The sequence below is a fragment of the Phycodurus eques genome, chromosome 2, assembly GCF_024500275.1.
Source record: "Phycodurus eques isolate BA_2022a chromosome 2, UOR_Pequ_1.1, whole genome shotgun sequence".
In the NCBI taxonomy this organism is placed as follows: Eukaryota; Metazoa; Chordata; class Actinopteri; order Syngnathiformes; family Syngnathidae; genus Phycodurus; species Phycodurus eques.
The window spans coordinates 26,810,308-26,836,687 of NC_084526.1; the positions used below are offsets into that span (position 1 = coordinate 26,810,308).

Genomic DNA, 26,380 nt, shown 5'->3' on the forward strand with positions numbered 1-26,380 from the left:
CTCTGACACTGTTTGGACAGGGACCAAATGGCTTGTATAAGGGAGTCCGGTACCCCATACTCCCGGAGCACCCCCACAGGACTCCCCGAGGGACACGATCGAACGCCTTCTCCCAGTCCACAAAACACGTAGACTGGTTGGGCGAACTCCCATGCAACCTCGAGGACCCTCCTGAGGGTGTAGAGCTGGTCCACTGTTCCACGGCCAGGATAAAAACCACAATGCTCCTGACGAACCCTCCTCTCCAGAACCCCTGAATAGACCTTACCAGTAAGGCTGAGGAGTGTGATCGTCCTATAGTTGGAACACATTCTTCAGTCCCCCTTCTTAAAAAGCGGGGCCACCACCCCAGTCAGCCAATTCAGAAGCACTGGCCCCGATGTCCACGCGATGTTGCAGAGGTGTGTCAACCAGGACAACCCCACAACATCCAGAGCCTATAGGAACTCAGGATGGATCTTCTCTACCCCTTGGGCCCTGCAACTGAGGAGCTTTTTAACCACCTCGGTGACCTCAACACCAGAGATAGAAGAACTGACCAAAGTCCCAAGACTCTTCTTCCTCATGGGAAGGTGTGTCGCTGGAATTGAGGTCTTTGAAGTATTCAGCCAACCAACTGTCCTGAGTTGAGGTCAATAGTGCACTGCTCCCCCCTCCTGAGACGTCTGATGGTGGACCAGCATTTCCTTGAAGCCATCCAGAAGTCATTCTCTATGGCCTCACCAAACCCAAAGTTTTTGCCTAAGCGACCACCAAAGCTCCGTTCCGCTTGGTCAGCCAGTACCCTTCAGCTGCGTCCGGAGATCCACAGGCCAAAAAGGCCCGATAGAAATCCTCCTTCACCTTGACGGCATCCCTTACCGCTGGTTTCCACCAACGGGTTCAGGGATTGCCCCCACGACTGGCACTGACAACCTTACGGCCACAGCTCCAGTCGGTCCCCTCAACAATGGAGGCACAGAACATGGTTCACTTGGATTCAATGTCCCCCACCTCCCCAGGGACATGGGCGAAGTTCTGTCAGAGCTAGGAATTAAAGCTCCTTCTGACAGGGGACTCTGCTAGATGTTCCCAACATGACCCTCACAATACGTTTGGAGGTGAGCCCGACTATATTTAGTCGAAACTTCTCAACCTCAAACACCAGCTCAGGCTCCTTCGCTGCCAAAGAGGTGAAATTCCACATCCCTAGAGCCAGCCCGGGATCGGACCGCAAAGGTCCCCGCCTTCGGCTGCTACCCAGATCACTACACACCTGACCCCCTTGTCTTCTCCCACAGTTGGTGAAGCTAGATCATGAGAAGGTTGACCCCATGGGTGCAGGCCAGGCCACCAGGCGCTCTCCTTCGAACCCCACTTCCAGGCCTTGCTCCAAAGGTGGTCCTCGGTGACCCATGTCCGGGCAAGGGAAACTGAGGTCCATGTATGTTCCATGTATGTTCATCATCATAAGGGGTCATTTGAGCCATGCTTTGTCTGGTCGCTCACCTCTGACCTGTTTGCCATGAGTCTACCAGAGGCATAAAGCTCCAGACAACTTAGCTCCTAGGATCGCAAACCCCTCCACCACGGTAAGGTGATGGCTCAGGGTGGGGGCATATGAAGTATTATTCGTATTTTTTATTTTTTTTTAATTGATAAAGATGAACATAGAAAAAATGTAAAACATGTTTTACGCAACGGTAAAAAAAATATAAATGTCGAAAATCTAAAATGAAACAGCAAACGAGCATAGCAAATCATTTTTGTAACTATTTCACCAAAATCCTTGGTTTGTTTTTATTTTATATTTTGATATATTACCGTAATCATTGAATGTTTGTGGCTTAATTTTGGACGGTTTATCCAGTCTCTCCTTTCGACCTGCCCTTTCCTCACTTTATATTCTCCACTGACCAAGAAATATAGCTACAGGAGCCAAGGAAATCTCCTTTTGACAATTGTGGTTTGCAGTGCAGTAAAGTATCGGTGGCACTTCACAACCTTTCCCCATTTTGATGTTGTTGGAGCAAGATTGTTAGTGAGTTTGCAATTGTTCGGTCTTGTAAAGCAGCGTCGCTCTGTGTGCGTTTTGCTTTTTGGGTGGGAGCACCACTTCTTGCTTTTGTATGTGCTGACATCACATGAATGTCTTATTTAAAATTTCCATTGATGTGAACATGTTTATTTTTACTCCTGTGTGGGAAGCATTAATTATAATTAAAACAAAGTGGATATAACCATGGCAGGTTTTCAAACCTTTTTAACAGGATCCACTCTTGTTCAAATTCCCAGGTGGACTATGGAGCTACTGCAGATGAGTTGGAGATCCATTTTAATGGCTGTGGTCCTGTCAACCGTGTCACCATCCTCTGCGACAGGTTCTCGGGTCACCCAAAAGGGTCAGTTTAATGGGAACAATGTGTTTTGGAACTTCTGTCTGACAGAAACATCCTTATTTACACATTTTTAATCTTATGTTTTCCAGCTTTGCTTACATTGAGTTCTCCGATCGCAACTCCGTGCAGAGTGCTATTGCCCTGCATGAGACGTTGTTCAGAGGAAGAGTTCTCAAGGTGAGAATCGCCTTCAATACTCCTTAAGAGAGAACATATCATCACACAGTTGTAGCAGTGCAGTACTCTAGTTGTTAGACTCTCATACAGCTTATGACAGAAGTAATTTAAAGAACAGTTTTAGAGAAACTATTTGGGAAAATTCCTTGTGGGCTTTTTATGCTTGCATAGGTTCAATTTTAAACTAATTGTGGAAAAGGGGTAATTAAAAACGGGTGTTAAAATGACAGCATGTTTTCATCCTTACATAAACCTGAATTTCCCCTCATGGATGACAAAGTAACATGTCACATGAAAGTTACTATTTTTAAACAAAACAAAAAATTACAGAAAGTTTAGGATACTTTCAGGTGAAATTTCAGGGTGAATCTAAAATGCTCTATCTATAACCTTTACAATTGAACTTAATTTTTGAATGCATGTCCAAGTGTTCAATGTAGTACTGTTTTGCACATATTGCTGTTCTCTAACAAGGAGCTGAATGATAAAATTCAAAATGGGTTTTTCATCATTAATTCTCCCAATAAATTTCCAAGGACGTCCACTTCTGATAGTCTTAGGTCCGTGGACACTTCCCTCCGAACATCCTGTTTGAAGTCTTGTAATGACGAGATACTGTGCAGGTATGGTTAACTGTCGTCTTAGTCTCATGTCAAAACGTGAAGAGCATGATCAAGATGACTTTTCAAGTACCAATTGTAATTGAACCAGAAAATGTATTGGTTAACAGCAAGTTGGGCAGAAAGTACTGGCGAATAGTGCATGTGGCAGCAACTCTAAAGGTCACACCTGCATTTTCTGCATTTGGTGCAACTGTTATTTCCAATTCCAGCTTGTTGGAGGAATGAGCAGTGGAGTTTGTACTTTTTAAGAGATGTTGGTAAACATTTTAACAGTGCAGAGTGATAAATGGAGGGAACATAAAGGTGCATCTCAAACTTTTTTTTCCCCAGTGGTAAAGAATGTTTAAATATGGTGTGATAAACGAGCCAAACAAAGGAACTTGTATTGCACGACTTACTATAAACTCTTCACAGTAGTAACGGCACTGAGCATACTGCTAATGCAGTGAGAACTATCCAGGCTGGTCTACCAGTATTGGTTTGTTCAGGTTGCCATGAAAGACACAATTGTCTTTATTAAAACTCTGTGTACCATGTCTCGTAGAGGGGAAATGAAAATTGGATCACGGGGGCTTAAGACTTTTTTTTTTTTTTTTTTTTTTTGTCTCTCCCCCCCCCCACCCTTCAACATTTCAGGTGTTGCCCAAAAGGACCAACATGCCTGGCATCAGCACCACTGACAGGGGAGGCCACCGAGGTGGCCACTCAAGAGGCCGAGGGCGAGGCTTTCAGCCCCCCAGGGGCCAGCCTGGCTCTCGAGGCAGGTTTCGCTACCAGTCCACGAGACCACAGCACCAGAACCCCCATCCTTACTATGGAGGCCCCCCGGTAGGGAAGAGACAGTGGGGCCACCTGGATTATCACGAACAGACGTCCAAACGCTACCCTTGTCTTCTCCTCATCACCCCACCTTCAGAGGAAATGGGAGCCGGGGCCAGCGGACAGCACTACCCCCAACAGCGCTAGTGACCCTGCTTGTTTACAAAGCGGGTGTATAAACTGATTTGAAACGGAGTTTGGTTCACTGCTTTGTCTGCATCAGTCCTTTAGATCATTTTAAGCTTGTGCTAATGCATGATCGGGTGACCATCAGGCATTCATGCCGCTGTGTCCTACCATTTTTACAAACTAATGAAAGTGTTTTGTTTGTGCTTGCTTGTATAAATCCTTTTCTTTTAACTTATACATCCTTTGCTTTATGTGAACAAATAAAGAAAATTCTGACGCTTCATTTGTACTAAAATGATGCATGTGTGTAGTAAAATTTTTATTTTCACATGCATTTAATCAAGCAAGGGTTCACAGATTAGTGTAAAGCACGGTAATGTACATGGGAGGCTGTAGAGGACATCAAGCCATCATTCCAGAGACTATTTCATCAAAGGCCCTGAAAGGAGGAAAGGTTAATTCACTAAATTTTAACATTGTAGAAAAACAACTACACAAACTGCCCCAAGTGTAAACTTACTTTGACTGAATAGGATTTCCTGGAGTGTGGAATGGGTTACACATTACATCAGTGAAGGAGTTGTGCAGTTTTCTGAACATCTGTAGAAAAATGTCATGTGTGGAAATAAAGCGGTAACCTTTATTATTGACACAATGTGGAACATGGGGAAAAAAAATACACTAAGTTATTCAACTTACACTTCTTATTTCGTTGTCTCGCAATGATGTGTTAGATGAGTCTACAACAATGACAAATTTAACCTTTGAATTGGTTACATACCCATATCTAGTATATAGTAAATAGTCAAGGGTTTACATTCAGGGATTCCTATGCCACCGACACAACTGCAAGATCCTGCACTCACCCTATTCTTCATTCAGCACAATAAAGATCCAGTATAACATGTGTCATAAATGCTGCCTTTCCACAGACAACTTTTAGTTTTGATTGGCACTATCAGTGAAAGAAGTTATATTTAGCTGGACATCTGCCTTACAGGCGGCACGGTGGAACGACTGGTTAGAGTGTCAGCCTCACAGTTCTGAGGACCCGGGTTCAATACCCGGCCCCGCCTGTGTAGAGTTTGCATGTTCTCCCCGTGCCTGCATGGGTTTTCTCCGGGCACTCCGGTTTCCTCCCACATCCCAAAAACATGCATTAATTGGAGACTCTAAAAATGCCCGTAGGTGTGACTGTGAGTGCGAATGGTTGTTTGTTTGTATGTGCCCTGCGATTGGCTGGCAACCAGTTCAGGGTGTACCCCGCCTCCTGCCCAATGACAGCTGGGATAGGCTCCAGCTCGCCCGCGACCCTAGTGAGGAGAAGCGGCTCAGAAAATGGATGGCTGGATCTGCCTTACAGTTCTGAGGACTTGGGTTCAAATATGGCCTCTTTGCCTGTTCTCCCTCTGCCTGCATGGGTTTTCACTGGGTACTCCAGTTTCCTCCCACCTCCAAAAAACATGCACGGTAGGTTAATTGAAGACTCTAAATTGCCTGTAGGTATGAATGTGAGTGTGAATGGTTGTTTGTATGTGCCCTGCGATTGGCTGGCAACCAGTTCAGGGTGTAGGGATAGGCTCCAGCATACCTGCAAGCCTAGTGAGGATAAGTGGTGTAGAAAATGAATGGATGGATATACTTGGTTGTGGTTCCCTGCATCATTTTGAGAGGTTTCACGTTTTGGTCACCTTGTTAAAAACATGATTGTTAGATGAATACCTTCCTGACAGTGGCAATCAAAATTTGCAAAATTTACGTTTGCAATGGTGGAATTTGATATATAGCTCTTGTATTGAATAGCATGGAGATTGTGCATGTGGACACAGTATATTTACGTTAGACCCCTCATTTTAAAAACTACATTCATGCGTTTCTTTAGCAAAGAGGATACACTTTGTAGTCTTCGGTGGGATAGAGTAGACCCAGGTAGAGCTCTCTCTGCTCCCCCAATGACTTCCCCACAGCAGAAATCTTTTCCTCCACCACATCCAGAGAGGTGTGCACGGTGTAGTGAAATTTGAGCTCATTTTGACTAGGAACGCTGCGGATATACAGCGGGTAGTTCTGAGGGAACACACGAGAACACAAAGACACAATGACAGTGTCAACATGCAAAAAAAAATAAAAAATAGAACAGTTTTTGCAGCCAAAGGAAGGCGATTTTGACATCAGCTGTCTTGAAAGACTGCTGATATTAAATGCTGCCCTACACTACCATACGGGATTTTAACATCCCGGATTTTCTGGTCTCCATAGACAAGAGACTTGTGAAGTTATGTGAACTCCAACACAAATACTGATACTTTGAAGCCAGAAGAAGCGATATTACCTCTTTTGCTACGACAGCGATACACACCGCCATTCTAGTTGTGCCCTCAGAGATCACGTGACAATGAGGCGTTCCTGTACGATAGGAAACGTATAAAATTTGCATTAAGCGTGCTTGTAATACGTTTAAGGCAATAATGCTATTTAAATTATTATTTAAATTATTATTACTGTCAAACAGTACGTACACATTATTGATTTTATTTCTGTTCAAAAAATTTATTATGGTAATAAAAAATACCAAGAACTGAGTGCACATTTATAACAGCATATTCTCTATATGTTTTCTAAATATTAAAAAGGTTCCACTCAATTTATTACAGTTTAACGACATGAAAACGACTCAACGACCACGTAAAAGCTATGGTTGAATGTGTATGCGCAAAATCTGCGCACATGAGCTGCCTGAAGGGAAACGTCACTTCCTGAAAGTTAGTGCTGGTCGGCATTGCGGTGTTTGTGATGTCTGGTCCAACTTTGACTTTCTTCTGTATCATAATATGCGCTTCCTGGACAAAAAAGCAAGCAGTTGCGTCTCCACCAAATGTTATCATTATGCTTATGGATGACGTGAGTTTTAGTTATTTTCCTTGTGTTAGTCCACTCTTGAATCTGGATGTAATTTTCGTATTGCTTTTATCTGGGAGTGAGTCAATTACAGCACGTGACAAATGTTTTCGTTCTTTTTTTTCGTCTTGAGTTGTAATCGTTACCCACGTTTCCCGTACGTACAGCGGCTGAAATAGGTATTTACCACGTCATCGTTTTTCTCATTAAATATATTTCCAAAAGTGCTTTTGACATGAAAATTAAACCAGATTCTGTAAACAACGCAAGTAATCCACACAATCAAAGAAAGTAGAACAAATAAGTTGTGTGGAATAGTGTGAAATGACACAGCGAAAAAGTATTGAACACGCCAACTAGTATTCATTTCATACTTTCTACAAAAGCCTTTGTTTGTAATGACAATGACAAGATGCCTCCTGTATGGAGAAACTAGTTGCATGCTAGGCACTGGTGTGATTTTGGGCCATCCCTCCACACAAGCAGTGTTCAAATCTTGAAGGTTCCGTGGGCTTCTTTTATGGACGTTGAGTTTCAGTTCTTTCCATAGATTTTAAATTGGATTCAAGTCAGGTGATTGGCTGGGCCATTCTAGCAGCTTTTTTTCTTTCTTTCTTTGAATCCAATTGAAAGTTTCCTTGGCAGTATGTTTTGGATCATTATCCTGCTGAAATGTCCACCCACGTTTCATTTTCATCATCCTCGTAGATGGCAGCAGATTTTTCTCAAGAATGTCTCGGTACATTTGTCCATTCATCGTTCCTTCAATAATGTGAAGTTTACCAGTACCGTTTGTTAAAAAGCAGCCCCACACCATCATGTTCCCACCTCCGAACTTCACTGTTGCTATGGTGTTTTTAGGGTGATGTGCAGTGCCATCTCTCCTCCAAACGTGGTGTGCATTATGGCATTGAAACAATTCAATTTTGATCTCATCCGACCAAATTATAGTCTACCAGTATTTAACTGGCTTGTCCAAATGTTGTTCAGCAAACTTTAAACAAGCTTTGGCATGCTTTTCTTTCAGCAATGGAGTTTTGGGTGGTGAGTGTGCATACAGGCCATGGTGGCGGAGTACATAACTCACTGTTTTCCTTGTGACAACCCTACCTGCTAATTCCAGGTCTTTTTTAAGCTCTTCTCAGGTGGTCCCTGGCTCTTAGACAACTCTTCTGATTATTCTTTGCAGTCCTCTGTCAGAAATCTTGTGAGAAGCACCTGATCGAGGCAAATTTATGGTGGCATTATGGCCCCAACAGTGCTCACTGGAACATTCAGAAGCTTAGATATGCGCCAGTAACTATTGCCATCGTTATGTTTTGCAACAATTAGTTTGCGATGGTCTTGAGACAGCTCTCTGCTTTTACCGATTATGCGATGTGTCTTGACTCACGCCTTGGCAATGAGAGCATTTTGTAGGCCATCAATTAGGACTGAACCAGTTGATATTCGTTTGCACTAACAAGGGGCTGGATTGCTGTTTGATCATTGATAGATTTTAGGTGTTGTCTTGGCTTTCCATGCCTATTTGCACTAGGCTTTACACGATCAGGATTTTTGGGGCCGATCACCGATCAGTGAGTTTAAAAAAACGATAACCGATCACCGATCCGATCACAAGATGGAGCATTTACTGTATATATGTACTTAATTTACTGTATATATGTACTTAATTGCTAAAAAATATATATTTACAATAAATAATATATCTTTGTTCACCTTTTTATGCCAGTGAGGCATAGTGACAGACAGAACAAATGAATGGTCTTCTATTAGATGGCAGGAAGTACATCCAGTAATTAATGTATCCACTTTTTGTTTGTTGGTGTGCCGTGAGATTTTTCAATTGTAAAATATGCTCCTTGGCTTCATAAAGGTTGGAAAGCACTGCTCTAGTCAGGTCATGTATTCTAATCAGTCAGGTCAAACCAACATTAGAACATGACAGAAATAAGGGGTGCTAACTTACTGTAATTACATTACTTTATTGTAATTAAATTACTTAACACACACCAAAACTTTAGAGCATGATTCGACAGAACGTCTGGATGTTAGCTTTTAACTGTTAGTGCTAGCACTAGCTTGCTAGGCTACATTTTGTCGCTTGCTTCCAAGCCGTATCGTATTAAAAGTATGTGACATCAGAATCAGAATCCTCTTTATTTGCCAAGTATGTCCAACACACAAGGAATTTGTCTCTGGTAGTTGGAGCCGCTCTAGTACGAAAACAGATAGTCAATTGACAGAGAACACTTTTGAGGCATAAAGACATTGACAAAAAAAAACAGTCACTGACCAGTAAAGGGTTGCTAGAACTGATACATCTGGTAATGCCGGTAAATATATATATATATATATTTTTGACAATTGTGCAAAAAGATGCAGACTCCTCTAGCACTTAGAGCAGTTTGAATGACTAATATAGCAATAGTCCGGTGCAATGACCATTGTGCAAAGGGTGCCGAGACTTCAAGGAGTGTATGCGGTTTAAAGTGACGAGTAGCGCGATAATCTGGGCCAATGTCGATTGTGCAAATGTTGCAGATACTCCTCAATCAGTGTGCAAATTGAGCAGATGCTACTCTGGCATGAGTAGCCAGTATTGGTCAACAACAGATATGCAAATAGTGCAGCGTGGCGAGACAACTACAGTGAGTGCACGAGTAATGTATAATTGGCCCCACAGAAATGTGACAACGAACTCCAAGTCAAAAAATTGCCAGCATGTTGTAATGGAATTGTAGGTTAGGTGTTATAAGAAGTTGATTGCAAAAGGGAAGAAGCTGTTGGAATGTCTGCTAGTTCTAGTTTGCATTGATCAGTAGCACCTACCTGAGGGAAGGAGCTGGAAGAGCTGGTGACTGGTATGCGGAGGGTTCAAGAGGATTGCAGTCGGAGTTTGTCCTTTTTTCTAGCAGCACCAAACCAGACTGTGATGGATGAACACAGGACTGATTCGATGACCGCTGTGTAGAACTGCCTCAGCAGCTCCTGTGGCAGGCCGTGCTTTCTCAGAAACCGCAGGAAGTACATTCTCTGCTGGGCCTTTTTGAGGACGGAGTTGATGTTGGTCGCCCACTTCAGGTCCTGAGAGACTGTAATTCCCAGGAACTTGAAGGTCTCGACGGTTGACACAAGGCAGCTGGACAACGTGAGGGGCAGCTGTGGCGAAGGATGCCTCCTGAAGTCCACGATCATCTCTACAGTCTTGAGCGTGTTCAGCACCAGGTTGTACCTCATACCTCAAGTAAGCCTTCAACGAGCGTCCTCTCTCGAGCACCGGTGACCACAAACACACGTTTTTCCCCATTTTGTTCTTACAAACACACGGCGCGATCCATTATTGTTGTCGTCGCCATGGTAACGAGTGTACCCGGTCGCGTTTGAGTTGACAGTTGAAGCCCAGTGATCGTAAAAAACGGGATGTGGTGGTATCGGAATACAAGGTTTTATTGCAGTCTCTGATCCAGGCATTACGTGTTGTCTGTCCCACACCGCTGACATGTTTTAAAAAAAAAATAATAATAATTATTGGTGGTCAGATATTTACAGTACTACGGCAAAAGACACACGACAAGGCTAAAAATAAACTTGCTTTTGGATTCAGATATACTGTGCACAATGGCTACGTGGAGTAAATGTTTTTTGCGGAGCATTGATCGGATCGGCGAATTATGACATTAAAGCCGATCAGCATTAGATGCACAGGCGATATATATGTATGTATATATTATTGGCCGATACGATCAGACCGATCAGATCGGTGTAAAATCTAATTTGCCCCTCCCTTTCTTCATGTGTTCAATATTTTTTCCCTGTGCCATTTCACATTTTTACATGCAACTTAATTTCTGATCTTATTTGTTCTACTTTCTTTGAATGTATGGATTACTTGGGTTGTCCCCAACATGACATTTTCAGGTCAATAGCACCTTTGGAATTGTGACATGTTAAATACTTATTTCAGCCGCTGTATATGTTTGTTGTAAAATTTTGCATTTTGGCATCTATGTCCTGATGATAATAGAGTCTCTTTCTGCGAATCAGATGGGTTGGGGAGATTTAGGGGTTTTGGGCCAGCCCTCCAGAGAGACCCCTAATCTGGATGCTATGGCTGCACAGGGCATGCTTCTCCCAAACTTCTACACTGCCAACCCTTTATGTTCACCATGTGAGTGAACAGACTTGCTATTGTTTTACAAATATAATTGTTTTTCCTCCTCTTGTAAATGTTGCCAAAAAATACACTTTCTTTTCCCCATTTCACACAGCCAGAGCTGCACTTCTCACCGGGAGGCTACCTGTCCGAAATGGTTTCTACACCACTAATGGTCATGCCAGAAACGGTGAAAATCCACAAAAAATATCTTCACTGCTGCCAAATAAGCAGCTGCAAATCACTTCAAGCCATCACGTTCATCTCCTGTCTGCTAATGTCAGTTTGCGCTGCAGTCACATAGACTGAGAAGTGCTTACCTCCTTTACAGCATACACACCACAGGAGATTGTAGGAGGAATCTCCCGGGATGAGATCCTGTTACCTCAGATGCTGAAAAAGAAAGGCTACGTCAGCAAGATAGTTGGGAAATGGTAAGTGCCTTTTGATTTCTCTCAGGTGCTTTCAAAATGGTATGTGAATTTTTAGAGACTAAGATTATTTACCACCATGCCTCACCACAGAGGGTAACCACCCAGGCCCAGCTAAATTTTACAATCAAATAATCAAGTCTCCCACAAGCATGTGAGACACAATTCCTAATTTTGACATTCTTGGTCATAAAGCCAAAATTTATGTTTGTCATCATAAGAACACCACGTCCACAGTGAAGCATGGTGGAGGCATTATCATGCTTTGCAGTTGTTTTTCTTCAACTGGAAGTGAGGCTTCAATCAAGATGGAGGCAAAAATTAACAGTTCCAAAAGCCAGTTAATGTTGGCACTAAACCTTCAGGGGTCTGCTGGAAAGCTGACGTTGAAGAGGAATTTTACTTTTGAGCATTATAATGACTCAAAGCATATAGGATAATTCAAAATGGTATTTGGAATGACCTAGCCAGAGCCAGACCTAAATCCTATTGAAAATCTGTGAGGTGACCTGAAGAGGGCTTTGCACAGGAAATGCCCTCTTAATCTGACAGATATGGAGCGCTTTTGTAAGGAAGAGTGGAAAATTAAATCAAGATTTACCATGATGACTCATAACCAAAGTGACTTTATTGAGAACTGTGTTGCCAAAGGTGCTGAAAGTATTCGTTTTAGGGTGTGCACGCTGATGCAACCGGCGTACATGTTTTCCCCATAAGGGATGGGTTACTTTTCAACTGATATTACAGGTTGTGGGTCACATTGTTATTATTATTTTAACAATTGAACTCATTAATTTAGATTAAATCTTTTGTATTTTCTTAATGTACGTCAATAGGGTTGTTTTCTATGTTTTCTGAATCCATGAATTAACTTTAAAACCTCTCAGATTGTTAGATAAGCCACAACTTTTCCATTTGAAATGTTGACATAGATTGTGAAGAATAATGTGTCAGCAAATCAAAGTGCACCCTTTACGCAAGTGAATAGTCTGATCTATGACTTAAAAGCAGTGTGATGTGGAAATGTGTGCAGCATATGTGACTAAGTGAAAATGCATATGCTCAGTCAGCCACGTTGACACCATACTGTGTGAGTGCACTTTACTTCACGATAGGCATCTGGGCCACAGAGCGCAGTACCTGCCCCTGAAGAACGGCTTCGATGAATGGTTTGGTGCGCCCAACTGCCATTTCGGGCCCTACAACAACAGCGGGCGACCCAACATCCCTGTCTACAACAACTCGGAGATGGTCGGCAGGTAGAATCCCACACGGACATTTGCGCACGGTGCCTCTGTGAATAAGGCGAGCATTTCCGCTCCTCTTCTTCCTCTGTCATGGGTGCACTTATGTATTCCATTTTACGCCCATTTGTTTCCCTCGAAAACAGCCATACGCGTGTTCAGGGTCGCTGCAACTGGCAGCCGGCTGTGTTTTTCGTGAAGGAGTTTAATCAGCACAGCTTGCCTGGGCTGTGGATAGATGCACCCACATGAACAAACTTTCAAACAGGCACGCACCCACACACATACACTCACACACACACACACACACACAAACAAGCTACCTCCAGAGACAGCAGGTTGTGTTTGCTGAGTGTGAGGACACCTGGAAGAAGTGAAGCACATAGGTTGTGAGATGCTGTCACTGCCTCTGTGCTCACCGTGGCACGCTTCAGCAACGCCTTATAGTGGTCCCTCCCGCTTGGCACTGCGGAGACTTCCCAAACATGGCAAAACTCATCACAGTTTGCACCTGGGAAACTTCCATCATCCCACAGTTATAACCTACCCTATGTTTGTTTAGTTTAGAATTGGGTTTAAATGAACAGAGTAGCAAGTAGGCAGCGCTGTGGTTCTGTTTTTAGCTCATTTGTCTCACTGTTTCGAGGTTTGGGAATTGAATCTCACTTTTAGCCTAGGGTTAGGCTCTGTGGAGTTTTAATGTTCCCCCCATGCTGGCTTAAATTTTCTGCGGGTACGCCCGGCTTCCTCCCACATTCCATACATGCATGCTAGGTTCATTGAAGATTCGAAATCGCTGATAGGGTGTGAATGTGGGCGTGAATGGTTGTTTAAATATCTGCTCTGCGATTGCCTGGTAACCACTTCAGGGTGGCATAGGTTCACCCGTGACCCTAATAAGGACAAGTACTTCAGAAAATTAATGGCTGGAGTAGTAAGTGCTTTAATGGGATGTTGGATAACTAATGGTCAAATTATGTCACTTTGTTTTGTAGATACTATGAGGAGTTTAAGATTGACAGAAAGACGGGAGAGTCCAATCTCACACAGATTTACTTGGAGGTAAGTTGTTGGGTACACAGTAATCTTATGTTTAGGTGCCAACATTTACAGTACATGTATATTGTCCTGCAGTGGATGTCTCTTCTTAGAAGAATCAATAGACATGCTGCATGCTGGGGAGGGTTCATGTCATGACAAGGAAAGAAATAGGGTGACTCTCTCAAACCGATCTGAGTCTTGTTGGGGTAGACTAAGATTATCTCCGGGGTATCTTGGAGCAAGTTGTAAAGTTGTTGCCTAAGGTGCACCACCACACCCCCACTGCTCGAAAAAATGAAGGGAACTCTTAAATCTTCAACAGGAAGGTCTTGACTTCATATATCGACAGAGTGTGGCCCAACAGCCCTTCTTCCTGTACTGGGCCGCTGACGCCACTCATGCCCCAGTCTATGCTTCCAGACGCTTCCTCGGGAAGAGCCAGCGAGGCCGGTGTGTTCTCTTATCATTCTTTGACGACAGGACCGGATGATTCTTTTTGTTGAGGGGATGTTGTGTTACGTAGGTATGGTGATGCGGTGATGGAGCTGGACTACAGCGTTGGTCAGATCCTGTCACAGCTGAGAACTCTTGGTATTGAAAATAGCACCTTTGTTTTCTTCACCTCAGACAACGGAGCCGCTCTTACGTCTGGCGCAAATGAGAGTAAGTGTCATAGTTAGAAACAAGCCATTTTTATAGCCTTTTTTGTGTGGTTATGTCATGTGGTCACTGATCTGTGCTTTTGTGCCTCCAATGGTTCAGGTGGCAGTAATGGGCCATTTCTCTGTGGGAAGGAGACCACTTACGAAGGGGGGATGAGGGAGCCTGCCATTGCCTGGTGGCCCGGACATATCACAGCAGGCACGGTGAGATTTGTGATAGAAAGGTCTAGCCTGAGAAAGTCTAATCCCTAATTATGCAGGCCTAGTGGGAGAAATTTTCAGAAGCTTTCAGAAAATTAGTTGGAAAAAGGTTTGTAATCTCATGAACATCCTGATGTCCTTTTCCGTAACATTAAAAAAATATTGGTTGATTAATTATTTTTTGTTTTTTGTGAAACTTGACAAAAGTAGCATAGATACATTTATTGCAAAGATATAATCAAAACTTGCTGTGGGTGCACACCCGTGACTTCACTACTTCTGCTGTAGCATAATTAACCATTGTGAAAGAAGATAAAGAGCAACACAGAAAGTTAACCAAATTTGCATACAATTGGCTTGCTAAAATTTTGCAATCCTATTCCTCACATCAACAATCAGCGTCATGTGTTCGGCTTTGGCTTTGTTCCTTCCTAATGTTCCGCCTATCAACAGGTACCAGAAGTGTAAATAGAAAGCTGCAGGCAGCGTGCAGTCCTGTAAATCAGTTAGAGAGCGAATGAATAATTGATTTACTAATCCTCCGTATTGAGTTGCTTGTTATGTTTTGTTTCTTTTGTGTGTTATTTACCACTACGCATCACAGCCACTTGTGCTGCAAGCGATTAATCTTGACTGTGTTCAACTTCTATCGAGTGATTCAACTCATCGGCAGGAAAGATCAAGTGTATGATTGCAACCTAAATTTGGGGGAAGCATTTCCTGTTATTTTTAGCTACAATTATTGACTCAACTCGCTTCTCTGTCCCACAACCTAATTTAACCTCCCACCTACACCGTGATCCTTTAAGTCTGTGCGTTCTGCAAATGACTTTTAATTGTATTAGGGGCAGCTGTGACATGGGGCTGTGATGCGGAGGGATTTGGTGGCGGAGCGAGTGGAGGCTGCAGTCTGCAGTAAGCCTTGCCCCTGGCTCATCTCATAGGGTTGTGGTGGGGCCTGATAGCGCTGCAGAGTAGCGAGGGAGCGGGGGATTGGGAGCGTCTTAAGCGGCTAATCTGTTTGTGTGTTTGCTGAGGTTGGATTGAGCTGTAATGAGGACTTCAGTATCTGAATATGCCAGGCGCCGAGGATAAAGAAACTGGAAGGTGGGTGGGAGGTGGTAGGGGGTGCAAGGAAGAAGATGTAAAAGAGGTGGCTGCTGTGGAAAGAGAAGAGGAAGAGGAACGCTCGACTGCCAGGCACATTGTTCTGTATGCAGGGCCTTGTCATCATAATTGTCCACTGTGTCTCTGCATGCAAGTGCGTCAAACACGAATATGCATGGAGATTCAGTTTGTATGTCAGAGGTCTTTTTTGTGGTGGAGAATGTTATGTTATGAAATGATCTATAGATCTTCGATGTAAGTGCGTTGTTGGAGAATCCAGTATACTGGATTTATCTCTCTTTGTTGATCCAGAGCCAACAACATCTTTATTGTGTGCACATCGAAGTCTTTTCGAACAAGGTGCAAGGGAGAAGATCAACAAAGAGGCTGAGACACAGAAAATATTTCTTGTTCTCAATTACAAATTGCAATTCTCGCATGCATTTTGCTAGCAAACCGCAATGCCAATGAATACATTGAATTGAGGACGAGCATGGATTAATACATCAAAGCATATTATACACAATACACCAATACACCAAGTATGCTCTTAAGGGACGTCTATAGCGATAACATCTGAGCATTCTGGTGCTTTCAATGCCGTAAAATTGTTGCTTTTCTTTCCTTAATCTCACCCTTGTTCTTGTTACAAAACAAAAAAAGGCCAATATTTTTGAGTTAATCAGTATTTTGGCTGGGGAAAGTATTAGCTCACAAATGACCAAATTCTTTAAATCTGTTGGGCAATGGTTCTACTATTAAACATAGTAAAGTGAGCGCAACAAATGGCAATCGTTGGGTAGCAATAATTCATGTTACAAAATTCTGTAAAAATTGGTTGTGGATTATCTAGTTGACAGACTATTTAAACTAGAAACTACGAAACCAATACACAGTGACCAAACGTTTTTTAAGTTTTATTTTATTTCGCCCCTCAGTATACACACAGTTAACCTCAAAGTTGTATTAAAGAGGGTGTAAGGAGGTGTAGTGGAATGAAGGGTTGTGCGAAGCAGGTGCATTTTCAGCATTCTTCCCAATTCTCAAGGGATCTAAGCGGCCCCGGAGGATAAGGACGGAACAAAGATGGAGAGGCGGGTGGGGTGTCAGGCCTGTCGTTTAGTGGAGCATCACAATCCCTTTTTGTTATCAGGATGCAGACACAAGCACAGAGAGCCTCCTCCGAATAACCAACACACGGCCGCACGGAGAAAGGGAATGGGGCAAAAAGAGTGACAGTAACAAAGAGTGATGAGTCAGAGGACACAAAAAGAGAAGAGCCAGAGGCTAGAAGAAAGCATGAAGTTCAATGCACAATGAAAAAGAGTCCAAGCTAATAAAGGAAGAAAATAAGCAACACGTGAATTAATGCTCTGTCAGACACCTTTTGTGTTGGTCATCCAAGGTATTACAGGCTAAATGTCAGTTTGGCTTCCCTTTGTCCCTCTTCAAGTGTGTGTGTGCGTGTTTGCATGTGAAAGCAAAAAAAAACAAAAACAAAATTTAAATAAGGAAAAAGGTTAAGGACAATCTGTATTTCAACGGGATGTGTGAGTTCATGGAATGCATTGCGCCGACTAGTTGTGTGGCTGCTGCAGAAAAAAAGTGAATTAATTTCGGTGCTGGTGCGCCCATGTGTGTGTGTGGATAGGAGCACAGCAGCACATGGCCATGCAGCTGCAGAGGCCTGATAGTGCTATCTGATTGTGAGCGTGCCGTCTCCCTCCGAGGCTCGCTCAGGAGAGAATGGAACGGAAGATCAAGGATGACAGCGGAAAAATGGCATTTTATCTGAAAATGGTTCAAAGTTTATAAATAAAATAAAGCTTTTTCGCTGAGAACTGGGAGAAGGAGATAAAAAAGCAGCTCGGGCTGTGTCCTCTCCCTACTTATTCTTACTTCCCCTCGAAAATTTAAAGAGATGCATTTTTGTACAAAAACCTGCAAAAGAAGATTAGGTGCAGCGAAGAAATGCACCTCTTTTACTATCTATGTTCACACACGCACACTATCACAACTATACGTGTTCATTTTAATGATAAAATCCAACATAAACAAGCACATTTGTGGTATTCCTCAAGTGCAAAATGGATTTGGGAACCCAGACAAATTTTTACACATGGCAAAAACAATCAGTTATGTCATTCAGATGAAGAAGCATGGAGCAGCAGTTGCATCAAAAGTGTATTTGTGTGAGTTTGTGTTCTGTTCCCATTGGTTGTTGCACCATAATATCAGTCATACACTGCAGTCCAACATTGGTCAATCCCCAATTTCTTTGGGTTTGAAACCATTTTACCATATAGGAAATAATGGATGTTTAATCCATTCCAGGTATGAACAATCACAGTAATAAAGCCCTTAACCCTACAAGCAATTTTAAGTAACCTTTTTTTAGTTTTTTTAGGATGGTCAGCTGTCATACAAGTGTGAAAAGAACTGAAATGATGAATGACAAAGGTATAATATTAGCAAAGGTGATTTCGGGACACGTGGCTTTGGCATCTAAATTGTTGAAATTCGCAATTGTCACACCTGTAGAAAGAAGTAAACTGCAAAATCTAAGCACATTAAAATGCTGTGAAGATGAAATCTTACTACTTGTGATCGGAGTCTGCCGACCTCACTTCACGTTTCCATCCATCCATTTTCTGTACTGCTTATCCTCATGAGGGTCACGGGTGAGCTGGAGCCGGATTCGAACCCGCAACAGGCGGATGTGCTAACCCATTCTTCTATTTTTTCCTTCACTACTCAATGCACTTACTAAACATGAGGCTGTTTGTTTGTGTTTGGATGCTGGCTGATCATGCGTGTTCATGCATGACGACGGTTCAAATGCAGAGGTTTTGTGCAAAAATAGCGGTGGGAGTGAAGGAGTACCTTGGGTTTAATTGTATTAATTTCATTCAATGCCTCCATGGTTAAAGGGTAGTTCACGAGTAAACCTATTTAATAGCCCTAATTTAAAATATGTTGTTCTTTTAAAGGTGAATTTCCAGCTGTCCAGTATAATGGACCTGTACACCACTAGTTTATCACTGGCAGGCATCAGCCCAATTGATGATCGAGCCATGGATGGACTGGACCTGACACCAGTTTTCCTGAACAGCTCACACACACTGCAAAACAGGTAAATGGATAACCTGCACTCATGGACTCACACATTTTACCTGCATTTTGTGACCAAGGTGCCATGTGATGCCCACACACACTTGTAAGCCTTCTTTAACAGGCCAATCTTCTATTACCGTGGAAATGAACTGATGGCTGTCAGGCTTGGGCAATACAAGGCCCACTACTGGACCTGGACCAACTCGTGGGAGGAGTTCAAAAAGGTGAGATAACTGTGTGCTAGAAACATTTTTTCAATAACGTTTCTGGCACAGGGGCTGGGCTAGACCCCTCATTTGTCCCAGAATCTTAAAATCTTTTTTTAAACCTTTGTTGAACATATACTAAAACAAATAAGCTATAATACAAGAAACTGAAAAAAAGGAATAATAAACAAAAGGACTTTACAATGTACACGTTCAATAGTAGGAAGAAGTCAAAACAAAAAAACTTAGCAGGTCATATACCTAATAAACTCTTCATCTTCCCAAGACATTTTGGCCATTTCCTTGATTGCAACTTTATCGGAACAGTTTGGGCAAGGTCCTTTCTGTTCCAGCACATTAGTATAAGCAAGGTCCATGAAGTTATCCTTGCATGAGTTTGATGTTGAAACCTCAAGCCCCTCAAACACCTCTGAGATGAACTAGAACAGATATTGTGAGCTGGTAGCCCCATTAATCCAACATCTGTGACCTCTGACCTCACAAATGTACTGTAGCTTACGATGAATGGACACAATTTCCACAAGTCAAAATCCTTCGACAAGAGGAGAACTGATCTAGTTTAATGAACATATGTCCCAATACTTTTGGTCATATGGTATAGTGCAATCAGTGTTCTGTTGTTCTACAAATGCACTGACACATCGAACCACTTCGTGGCTTTCTCTGCTGGTGTTGTGTTGAAAATGGCTCATCAGTCGACTGCTGTGTACATAACAGCGTAATGAATATTAATGAGGACCCCCTAAATCAGCAAACTTGCATCATTCATCAGCCAGTAGACTTGTTTGTTCCAGCTCCAGTGGAGAATTCCCTCCTAGCAATTTACATAGCAACATTTCCTGCTGTGGGACTTCTTTTGCCACCACACAGATATACAAAAAAAAGCTGGCAACTACAACTTTGTGCTACTTATATGCATCAAGAGGAATATGAAATGTAATATTTGAGAAGCAGTACAGTTTGATACCTTTTCTCTAAATGTCCATCTCTGCTCCTCCCTCTTTTGCTGCGATTCAGTTTGCTTTATGCCCCATCGGTCGCTTAAATTGCTCTCTCCTTCAGGGCTGCTGAATCAATGGCAGCCTCCTTTATCATCTCATGCGAACTCAAGTGGAACTTCACAAATAATGGTGTCTGATTGCCTGCAAGTTGCTTATTGATTTGTGTGAGTACATGAGAGAGATAGGGGGGGGGGGGGGCAAAACAGAGAGAGAGAGAGAGAGAGAGACAAGAAAAAGCCTTTGCATGCATGTACTTTGGGTTGTATTCGTCTGAGGTCCCACAAAAGCCAATGCCTTTAGTATAGTTATAGAATGCTTAAACTGTTCAGACAACACATAATCGCTTCATAGACACACGAAATGTAAATAGAATAATTAATCGACTTTTTTCAAATTCTCTGATGAGACTACATTGGACCAAATGCAGGAGCTTTTTCTTGTTTCAGATAATTAAGATTTTCCTGCTTTTGTATCAGCTCTTGTGCTACTTTCTGATAATTTAGATTTTATCCTGCATTGTGAAAAATAAACAAGGGTTGTGTGTGTGCGTCCGTGTGTGGGTGTGTGTGTGGGTGGGTGGGGGTGGTTGTGTGTGGGTGTGTGAGAAGAAATTACAGGTTAATAGCCAGGAGCGGTATCACTCAAGGCTGTGTTCGTGCAGCTCAGCCATGAGGAAAATGAGAAATTTCACAGGCTTAAACGGCTCCCGTCAAACTCTCCAGGCATTGCGGTGACGTTAATATTTCAAAATACTTTGTCATACCTGTAGGTCTTTTGTACCGGAAACTTGTGCTCCTGTGGTGTTTCTTTGAGTAGCTTTTTTTAACTCAACAATATCAAGCCATTAAATCAAATGACTATTCAGAAATGCTGGGTTGTTTTAAAAACAAAACATCTTTACTTCATATTAATGTATAAGTGCCCTATGTAGTTTATTAGACAAACCCCAATTCCAATTAAGTTGATTCACCACTTTATGAACAAAACTTCAGAAAACCAATGTCAGTAAATACAGTTCGGCGCTACATCTGTAAGTGCAACTTGAAACTCTACTATGCAAAGCAAAAGCCATTTATCAGAAACGCCGCTGGCTTCTCTGGGCCCGAGCTCATCCAAGATGGACTGCTGAAAAGTGTTCTGTGGGTCCACATTTCAAATTGTTTTTGGAAATTGTGGACGTCGTGTCCTCCGGGCCAGAAAAAAAGAAACATCCGGACTGTTATGGACGCAACGTTCAAAAGCCAGCATCTGTGAAGGTATGGGGCTGTGTTAGTGCCAATGGCATGGGTAACTTACACATCTGTGACAGCACCATTAATGCTGAAAGGTACATACAGGTTTTGGAGAAAAATATGCTGCCATCCAAGCACCGTCTTTTTCATGGACGCCCTTGCTTATTTCAGCAAGACAATGCCAAACCACATTCTGCACGTGTTACACCAACGTGGGTTGGTAGTAAAAGAGTCTGGGTACAAGACTGGCCTGCCTGCAGTACAGACCTGTCTCCCATTGAAAATGTGTGGCGCAATATGAAGCGTAAAATACGACAACGGAGACCCCTGACTGTTGAACAGCTGAAGCTGTACATCAAGCAAGAATGGAAAATAATTCAATCTACAAAGCTTCAACAATTAGTGTCCTCAGTTCCCAAACATTTATTGAATGTTTTTAAAGAAAAGGTGATGTAACACAGTGGTAAACATGACCCTGACCCAGCTTTTTTGGAACATGTTGCAGCCGTAAAATTCCAAGTTAATGATTATTTGCTAAAAACAATAATGTTTATCAGTTTGAACATTAGATATCTTGTCTTTGTAGTGTATTCAATTAAATATAGGTTGAACATGATTTGCAAATCATTGTATTCTGTTTTTATTTGTTTAACACATCGTCCCAACTTCATTGGAGTTGGGGTTGTATATATCGCATATCATACACAAGGTAACTTAATGTGCTTTACATGATTAAAAGCATTTAAAGACCAAAAAAAGCAGCTCATAAACATTTAAAACAAAGAGAAAAAATAAAAGTACAATTAAAACAGCATACAGTGCTGCGGACTTGGTCTTTGGTTTTTAAAGAGAGTGACTCCAGGTATTAACTAGCAGCAATCCTCTTTTCTTTATTGCCAAAAACAATTATCTCAGTTTTGATGTGGTTTAATTGAAGAGGATTTTGGCTCATTCAGTTATTTATCTGTTTTAGACTGACACAACACCTCAATTGAACTGTAATCATCTGGAGACACTGCTAGATATAACTGTGTGTCATCTGCATAGCCATGATAGTCAAAATTAAAGTTCTGAATTTTGACCCAAGGGTAGCATATACAGGCTGAACAGGAGGAGTCCTAGCACTGACCCTTGAGGGACCCCATAGGTCATTGCCATTTGATGAGATTGAACACTTCCAATGGTTACAAAATAACTAATTTCCTCCAGGTAGGACCTGAAGTATTTAAGGACTGTTCCATTTCGTCCTACCCACCTTTCCAATTTGTTCAGCAGTATATTATGATCTACCATATCAAAAGCCGCACTGAGATCCAACAAGACCAGAATTGATACCTTTCCCAAGTCAGTATTCAACCTTATACTTATACTTAAAACCAGATAACTAGCAGCCCTTTATTACTCAGTGACTGATTTTTGTCAATGTCTCTATGTCTCCAAAGTGTTATCTGTCAATTGACTGTCTGTTGTCGTACTAGAGCGGCTCCAGCTACCGGAGACAAATTCCTTGTGTGTTTTTCGGACATACTTTGCAAATAAAGATGATTCTGATATCATTTAGCACTTTTAGAGCAGATGAGTTCGTAAACCTGATTGAAATTTGTCAAAAAGTCAATTTAAGTTCAAGAAATTGCTGAGTTGATCAAAATAACTTTCTTCCAATCTTTGCTATGAAAGGGAGATTTGAGATGGGTCTAAAGCTTGCTAACATGCAAGCGTACAGCGTTCTATTTTTTAGAAGAGGCTTAAAGGCAGCCACTTTAAGAGCTTGAGGAAACTTGCCTGACTGAAGTGAGCAATTGATTATTTTCTGCAAATCAGCTAGCACAGACTTTGCATTAGCTTTGAAAAAGTCAGATGGTAATGAGTCAAGACAGCTTGTTGATGGTTTCAGCTGCTGAACCGTTTATCTACAGTTTTTTGGTCAACTGTATCAAATTCTGACATGGTAATAGAGTTTTTCCTGGGTGGCTACAGATGTATTATCATTTTGCTGATGTGTGCTGATATTTAACCTGACGGTTGGATTTCACTAAAATAAGAAGCAAATTCATTGCATTTATCTGCAGTTAAGGAGTTCTGGAGCTTTCTGATTCGGGGGGGGGTTTATGAGCTTGTCAACCACAGCAAACAGAGTGTGAGTATTGTTAAAGTTCTAGGGATACCATCGTACCTGTCCAGCCTTGTTTCATTAGTTTTTTTTTTTCTTTTTTTTGTTTTTTTTAAATGATTCTGTTTAACCACACTGCGATTGGCTGGCAACCAGTTCAGGGTGCACCTCGCCTCCTGCCCGCAGTTAGCTGGGATTAGGCTCCAGCATACCCGCAACCCTCTTGAGGATAAGCGGTGTAGATAATGGATGGATGGATGGATGTTTAACCACAATAATAAATCAATGTCTGATTTTCATTGGTTAATTTTCTGTAAAGTTTTATGTAATACTTTTGTAATTTTTAAGTTGTTTCAGTGACCACTGTGTGTGTGTGTGTGTGTGTGTGTTTGTTTGTTTAATTAATTGAGGTGTACCAACAATTTTGTCCGTGTGCGTACATGTTGCTTAGCTATGGCCTACTTTACATCCAAACCAGTGGACAAAGGCAGCAGACTACGTCCTGTTCGGTCATTTTGCAACTAGGACCAAACATAGTAATTCATGCGCCATGCCTACATCGTCCCTGCACTATCCTGCGCTGTAGCCCACGGTGCCCGTGTCATCAAAGTTATTAGTGATTACACTTTTTAATGTGTACATGTAGCCGGCTGCCTTCGGCCACCTTTTTTGTGGTTGAATGTAATTATATTATACTTTTATTAAATGTTATTATACATCAGTTGACTTCCTATACTTTTATGAAAGTTACTAATTTTAAAATATGACTGAAATATTGCATAAAGGTTTCATGTGGCAGTTTGACCCTGTAACACAACCCATTTACAGAGACCAGATAGTCACATGCCTTATACCAAACATTCACTTCATTATTAATTTTTTTTTGTATTTGGATGCATGTTGTTTCTCTGATGCCCCTGCAGCTGAGCGCTTTTGAAATCATCATCTTTTGGTCTTCATATCATTTATGTCCTAGGAGACATGAGTCCTTACTGTCATGTGTCGAGTACAAGAAGCAGAGATACACACACCAGGCCTCTTCTGTGTCCTCTGGGATGAGCTCTCTTTCTTTATTTTCTGCATTTCTGAGTTGTCAGCTTTCAAAGGCGGGAGCGGTCAGGATCAGACGAGTCTCTGCGGGACAGCGGATATCTATCGTTCTCCCTCTCTCTCTCTTCAATATGTATTTTGAGGTGTTCTGTTGGGCCATATCAGAGGGGGGCAGCAACAGCGCCTTACAGATGAAAGCTTTTTCAATTTTACTTCTGCTCACCCAAAAGTGAATGTGTGTTTTTGGAAAAAAGAGGCGGATCTCCAGGGGGTTCTGAAAGAGTGTGTTTGTATGGGACTTAATCATGATGCCCACCAAAGTGCAGCCAGAGTGATGAATGAATCACCAAAAAAAGCAATTTTGGACCTATTTGAAAACTAACAGTAACAGTATGAGCATTTTCAGCATGGTCTTTATTGTTGATTAAATAACTCACACATTTAAAAAATATATTAAAAAGCATTATTTGCGACATGCAGAATTAACCGTTCCATGGCATCTGTCATGAGCTGTGCCTTGTAGTCTGTTGTTGGAGCTTGGGTGGCGCTTTGCGCTCCCCTAGCCCTCTCTGTCTCCCTCCCTGCCTCCCTCTCTCTCTCTCTAATCAGCTCCACCTCGGGCGCGCACCTGTCAACAATCAGCCCTCATCACCACCTGCATAAAAGCCTGCCGGATCCCGGAAACACTTGCCAGAGTATTAACGCTCTCCTGCGGTAGAACGACTCTCAAGCATCGAGTTAAGCCCCGTCATTCCTTGCTATTTTTCTGACCTCCGTGTTTTTCCTTGTCCTCAGTGCTTCCTCCGTGTCCCTCACTGAGTTGACTTCTTCCACCACGTCACCAAGCCAGCCGCCTGTTATCGCCACCGCCTCCCTCTCCCTGCCTCAACAACCCGCCAGCATATCTTAAGGACCATCTCTATTCCCCCTTTTCAAAAAACCTTTCATCACAACCTCTCTACCTCCACCTGCTCTTGGGTCCCATCTGAATCAACACGTGGCCGAATACTCTGGCCCCACAAATCGTGGAATCCTTACACTCCCTCACGCAACAAGTCTCTCTCCTGTCATCGGAAACGCAACCTGACCACTCATCTGTAAGTACTCCTTCCGAGCCCGCAGCGTCCGAGCCACCCCACCTCCCGTACAAAGAGCCTCATGTTCCTCCGCCCAAGCCCTACTCTGGGGACTTAGGTGCATGTGGCCAATTTATCACAAATTGCTCTCTCGCATGCTGGCACCTATCCCAGCTATGTTCGGGCGAGAGGCGGAGAACACGCTCCAGCTCCGCGACCCTTGTGAGGATAAAGCGGTACAGAAAATGGATGGATGGATGGATGCTCTCTGTTTTTCAAACTACAACCACTAAGCTATCCCACCGAACAATCCAAAGTTGCTTTCGTCACCAATCTTCTCGGCGGTAAAGCAGCGAAATGGGCCACCACTCTATGGCACAACTCTTCCCCGGTACTTGCATCATTTCATTCTTTTTCCGCTGAATTAAGGAAAGTTTTGATCACCCTGTTCAGGGCAGAGAAGCCACCCTCTGCCTCCTTACACTCACTCAGGGCACTAGTTCAGTTGCCACATACTCTACACCTAACCTACAATTCCATTACAACATGCTGGCAATTTTTTTACTTGAGTTCGTTGTCACACTTCTGTGGGGCCAATTATATATTAGTCGTGCACTCACTGTGGTAGTCTCGCCACGCTGCACTATTTGCATATCTGTTGTTGACCAATACTGGCCACTCATGCCAGAGTAGCATCTGCTCCA

The 26,380-nt window shown here is 42.5% G+C and overlaps 3 protein-coding genes across 13 annotated transcripts in view; 2 read left to right on the plus strand and 1 right to left on the minus strand.

The window, feature by feature from the left end:
* Positions 1 to 4,407, plus strand: part of pabpn1l (PABPN1 like, cytoplasmic) — a 14,619-nt gene extending 10,212 nt beyond the window's left edge. For all 8 annotated transcript variants that reach the window (XM_061670133.1, XM_061670139.1, XM_061670134.1 and 5 more), the window contains 3 exons: positions 2,275 to 2,381; positions 2,468 to 2,555; positions 3,815 to 4,407. In XM_061670133.1, coding sequence (XP_061526117.1) covers positions 2,275 to 2,381; positions 2,468 to 2,555; positions 3,815 to 4,144 — 525 coding nt within the window. In that variant the 3' untranslated portion in view covers positions 4,145 to 4,407. The remainder of the gene's footprint in view (positions 1 to 2,274; positions 2,382 to 2,467; positions 2,556 to 3,814) is intronic.
* On the minus strand, positions 3,819 to 6,511 carry trappc2l (trafficking protein particle complex subunit 2L). Its single transcript, XM_061670142.1, has 5 exons — positions 6,459 to 6,511; positions 6,021 to 6,193; positions 4,826 to 4,913; positions 4,647 to 4,726; positions 3,819 to 4,565 (listed from the first exon to the last, which is right to left on the minus strand). Exons 1-5 carry the CDS (start codon positions 6,489 to 6,491, stop codon positions 4,529 to 4,531), a joined length of 411 nt encoding a protein of 136 aa, XP_061526126.1. The 5' UTR covers positions 6,492 to 6,511; the 3' UTR covers positions 3,819 to 4,528.
* A 382-nt stretch (positions 6,512 to 6,893) lies between these two features.
* Positions 6,894 to 26,380, plus strand: part of galns (galactosamine (N-acetyl)-6-sulfatase) — a 31,609-nt gene continuing 12,122 nt past the window's right edge. Inside the window, exons 1-12 of one of the 4 annotated variants that reach the window (XM_061670144.1) lie at positions 6,954 to 7,027; positions 10,109 to 10,271; positions 11,072 to 11,195; positions 11,296 to 11,370; positions 11,512 to 11,614; positions 12,727 to 12,870; positions 13,851 to 13,917; positions 14,219 to 14,346; positions 14,420 to 14,559; positions 14,659 to 14,762; positions 18,857 to 18,999; positions 19,102 to 19,204. In XM_061670144.1, coding sequence (XP_061526128.1) covers positions 11,072 to 11,195; positions 11,296 to 11,370; positions 11,512 to 11,614; positions 12,727 to 12,870; positions 13,851 to 13,917; positions 14,219 to 14,346; positions 14,420 to 14,559; positions 14,659 to 14,762; positions 18,857 to 18,999; positions 19,102 to 19,204 — 1,131 coding nt within the window. In that variant the 5' untranslated portion in view covers positions 6,954 to 7,027; positions 10,109 to 10,271. Of the gene's footprint in view, positions 7,028 to 10,108; positions 10,272 to 11,071; positions 11,196 to 11,295; positions 11,371 to 11,511; positions 11,615 to 12,726; positions 12,871 to 13,850; positions 13,918 to 14,218; positions 14,347 to 14,419; positions 14,560 to 14,658; positions 14,763 to 18,856; positions 19,000 to 19,101; positions 19,205 to 26,380 lie in introns of those variants that run through there. The other 3 variants (XM_061670143.1, XM_061670145.1, XM_061670146.1) reach the window with 3 other exon arrangements.

What these genes read in the sequence shown, in the direction of transcription:
- trappc2l (XM_061670142.1), bottom strand. Translation starts at nt 6,491, where the DNA reads ATGGCGGTGTGTATCGCTGTCGTAGCAAAAGAG. An exon ending in TCGCTGTCGTAGCAAAAGAG is followed by an intron (nt 6,194 to 6,458) that starts GTAATATCGCTT and finishes GTGTTCCCTCAG; the next exon opens with AACTACCCGCTGTATATCCG. An exon ending in GGAAATCCTATTCAGTCAAA is followed by an intron (nt 4,566 to 4,646) that starts GTAAGTTTACAC and finishes TCCTCCTTTCAG; the next exon opens with GGCCTTTGATGAAATAGTCT.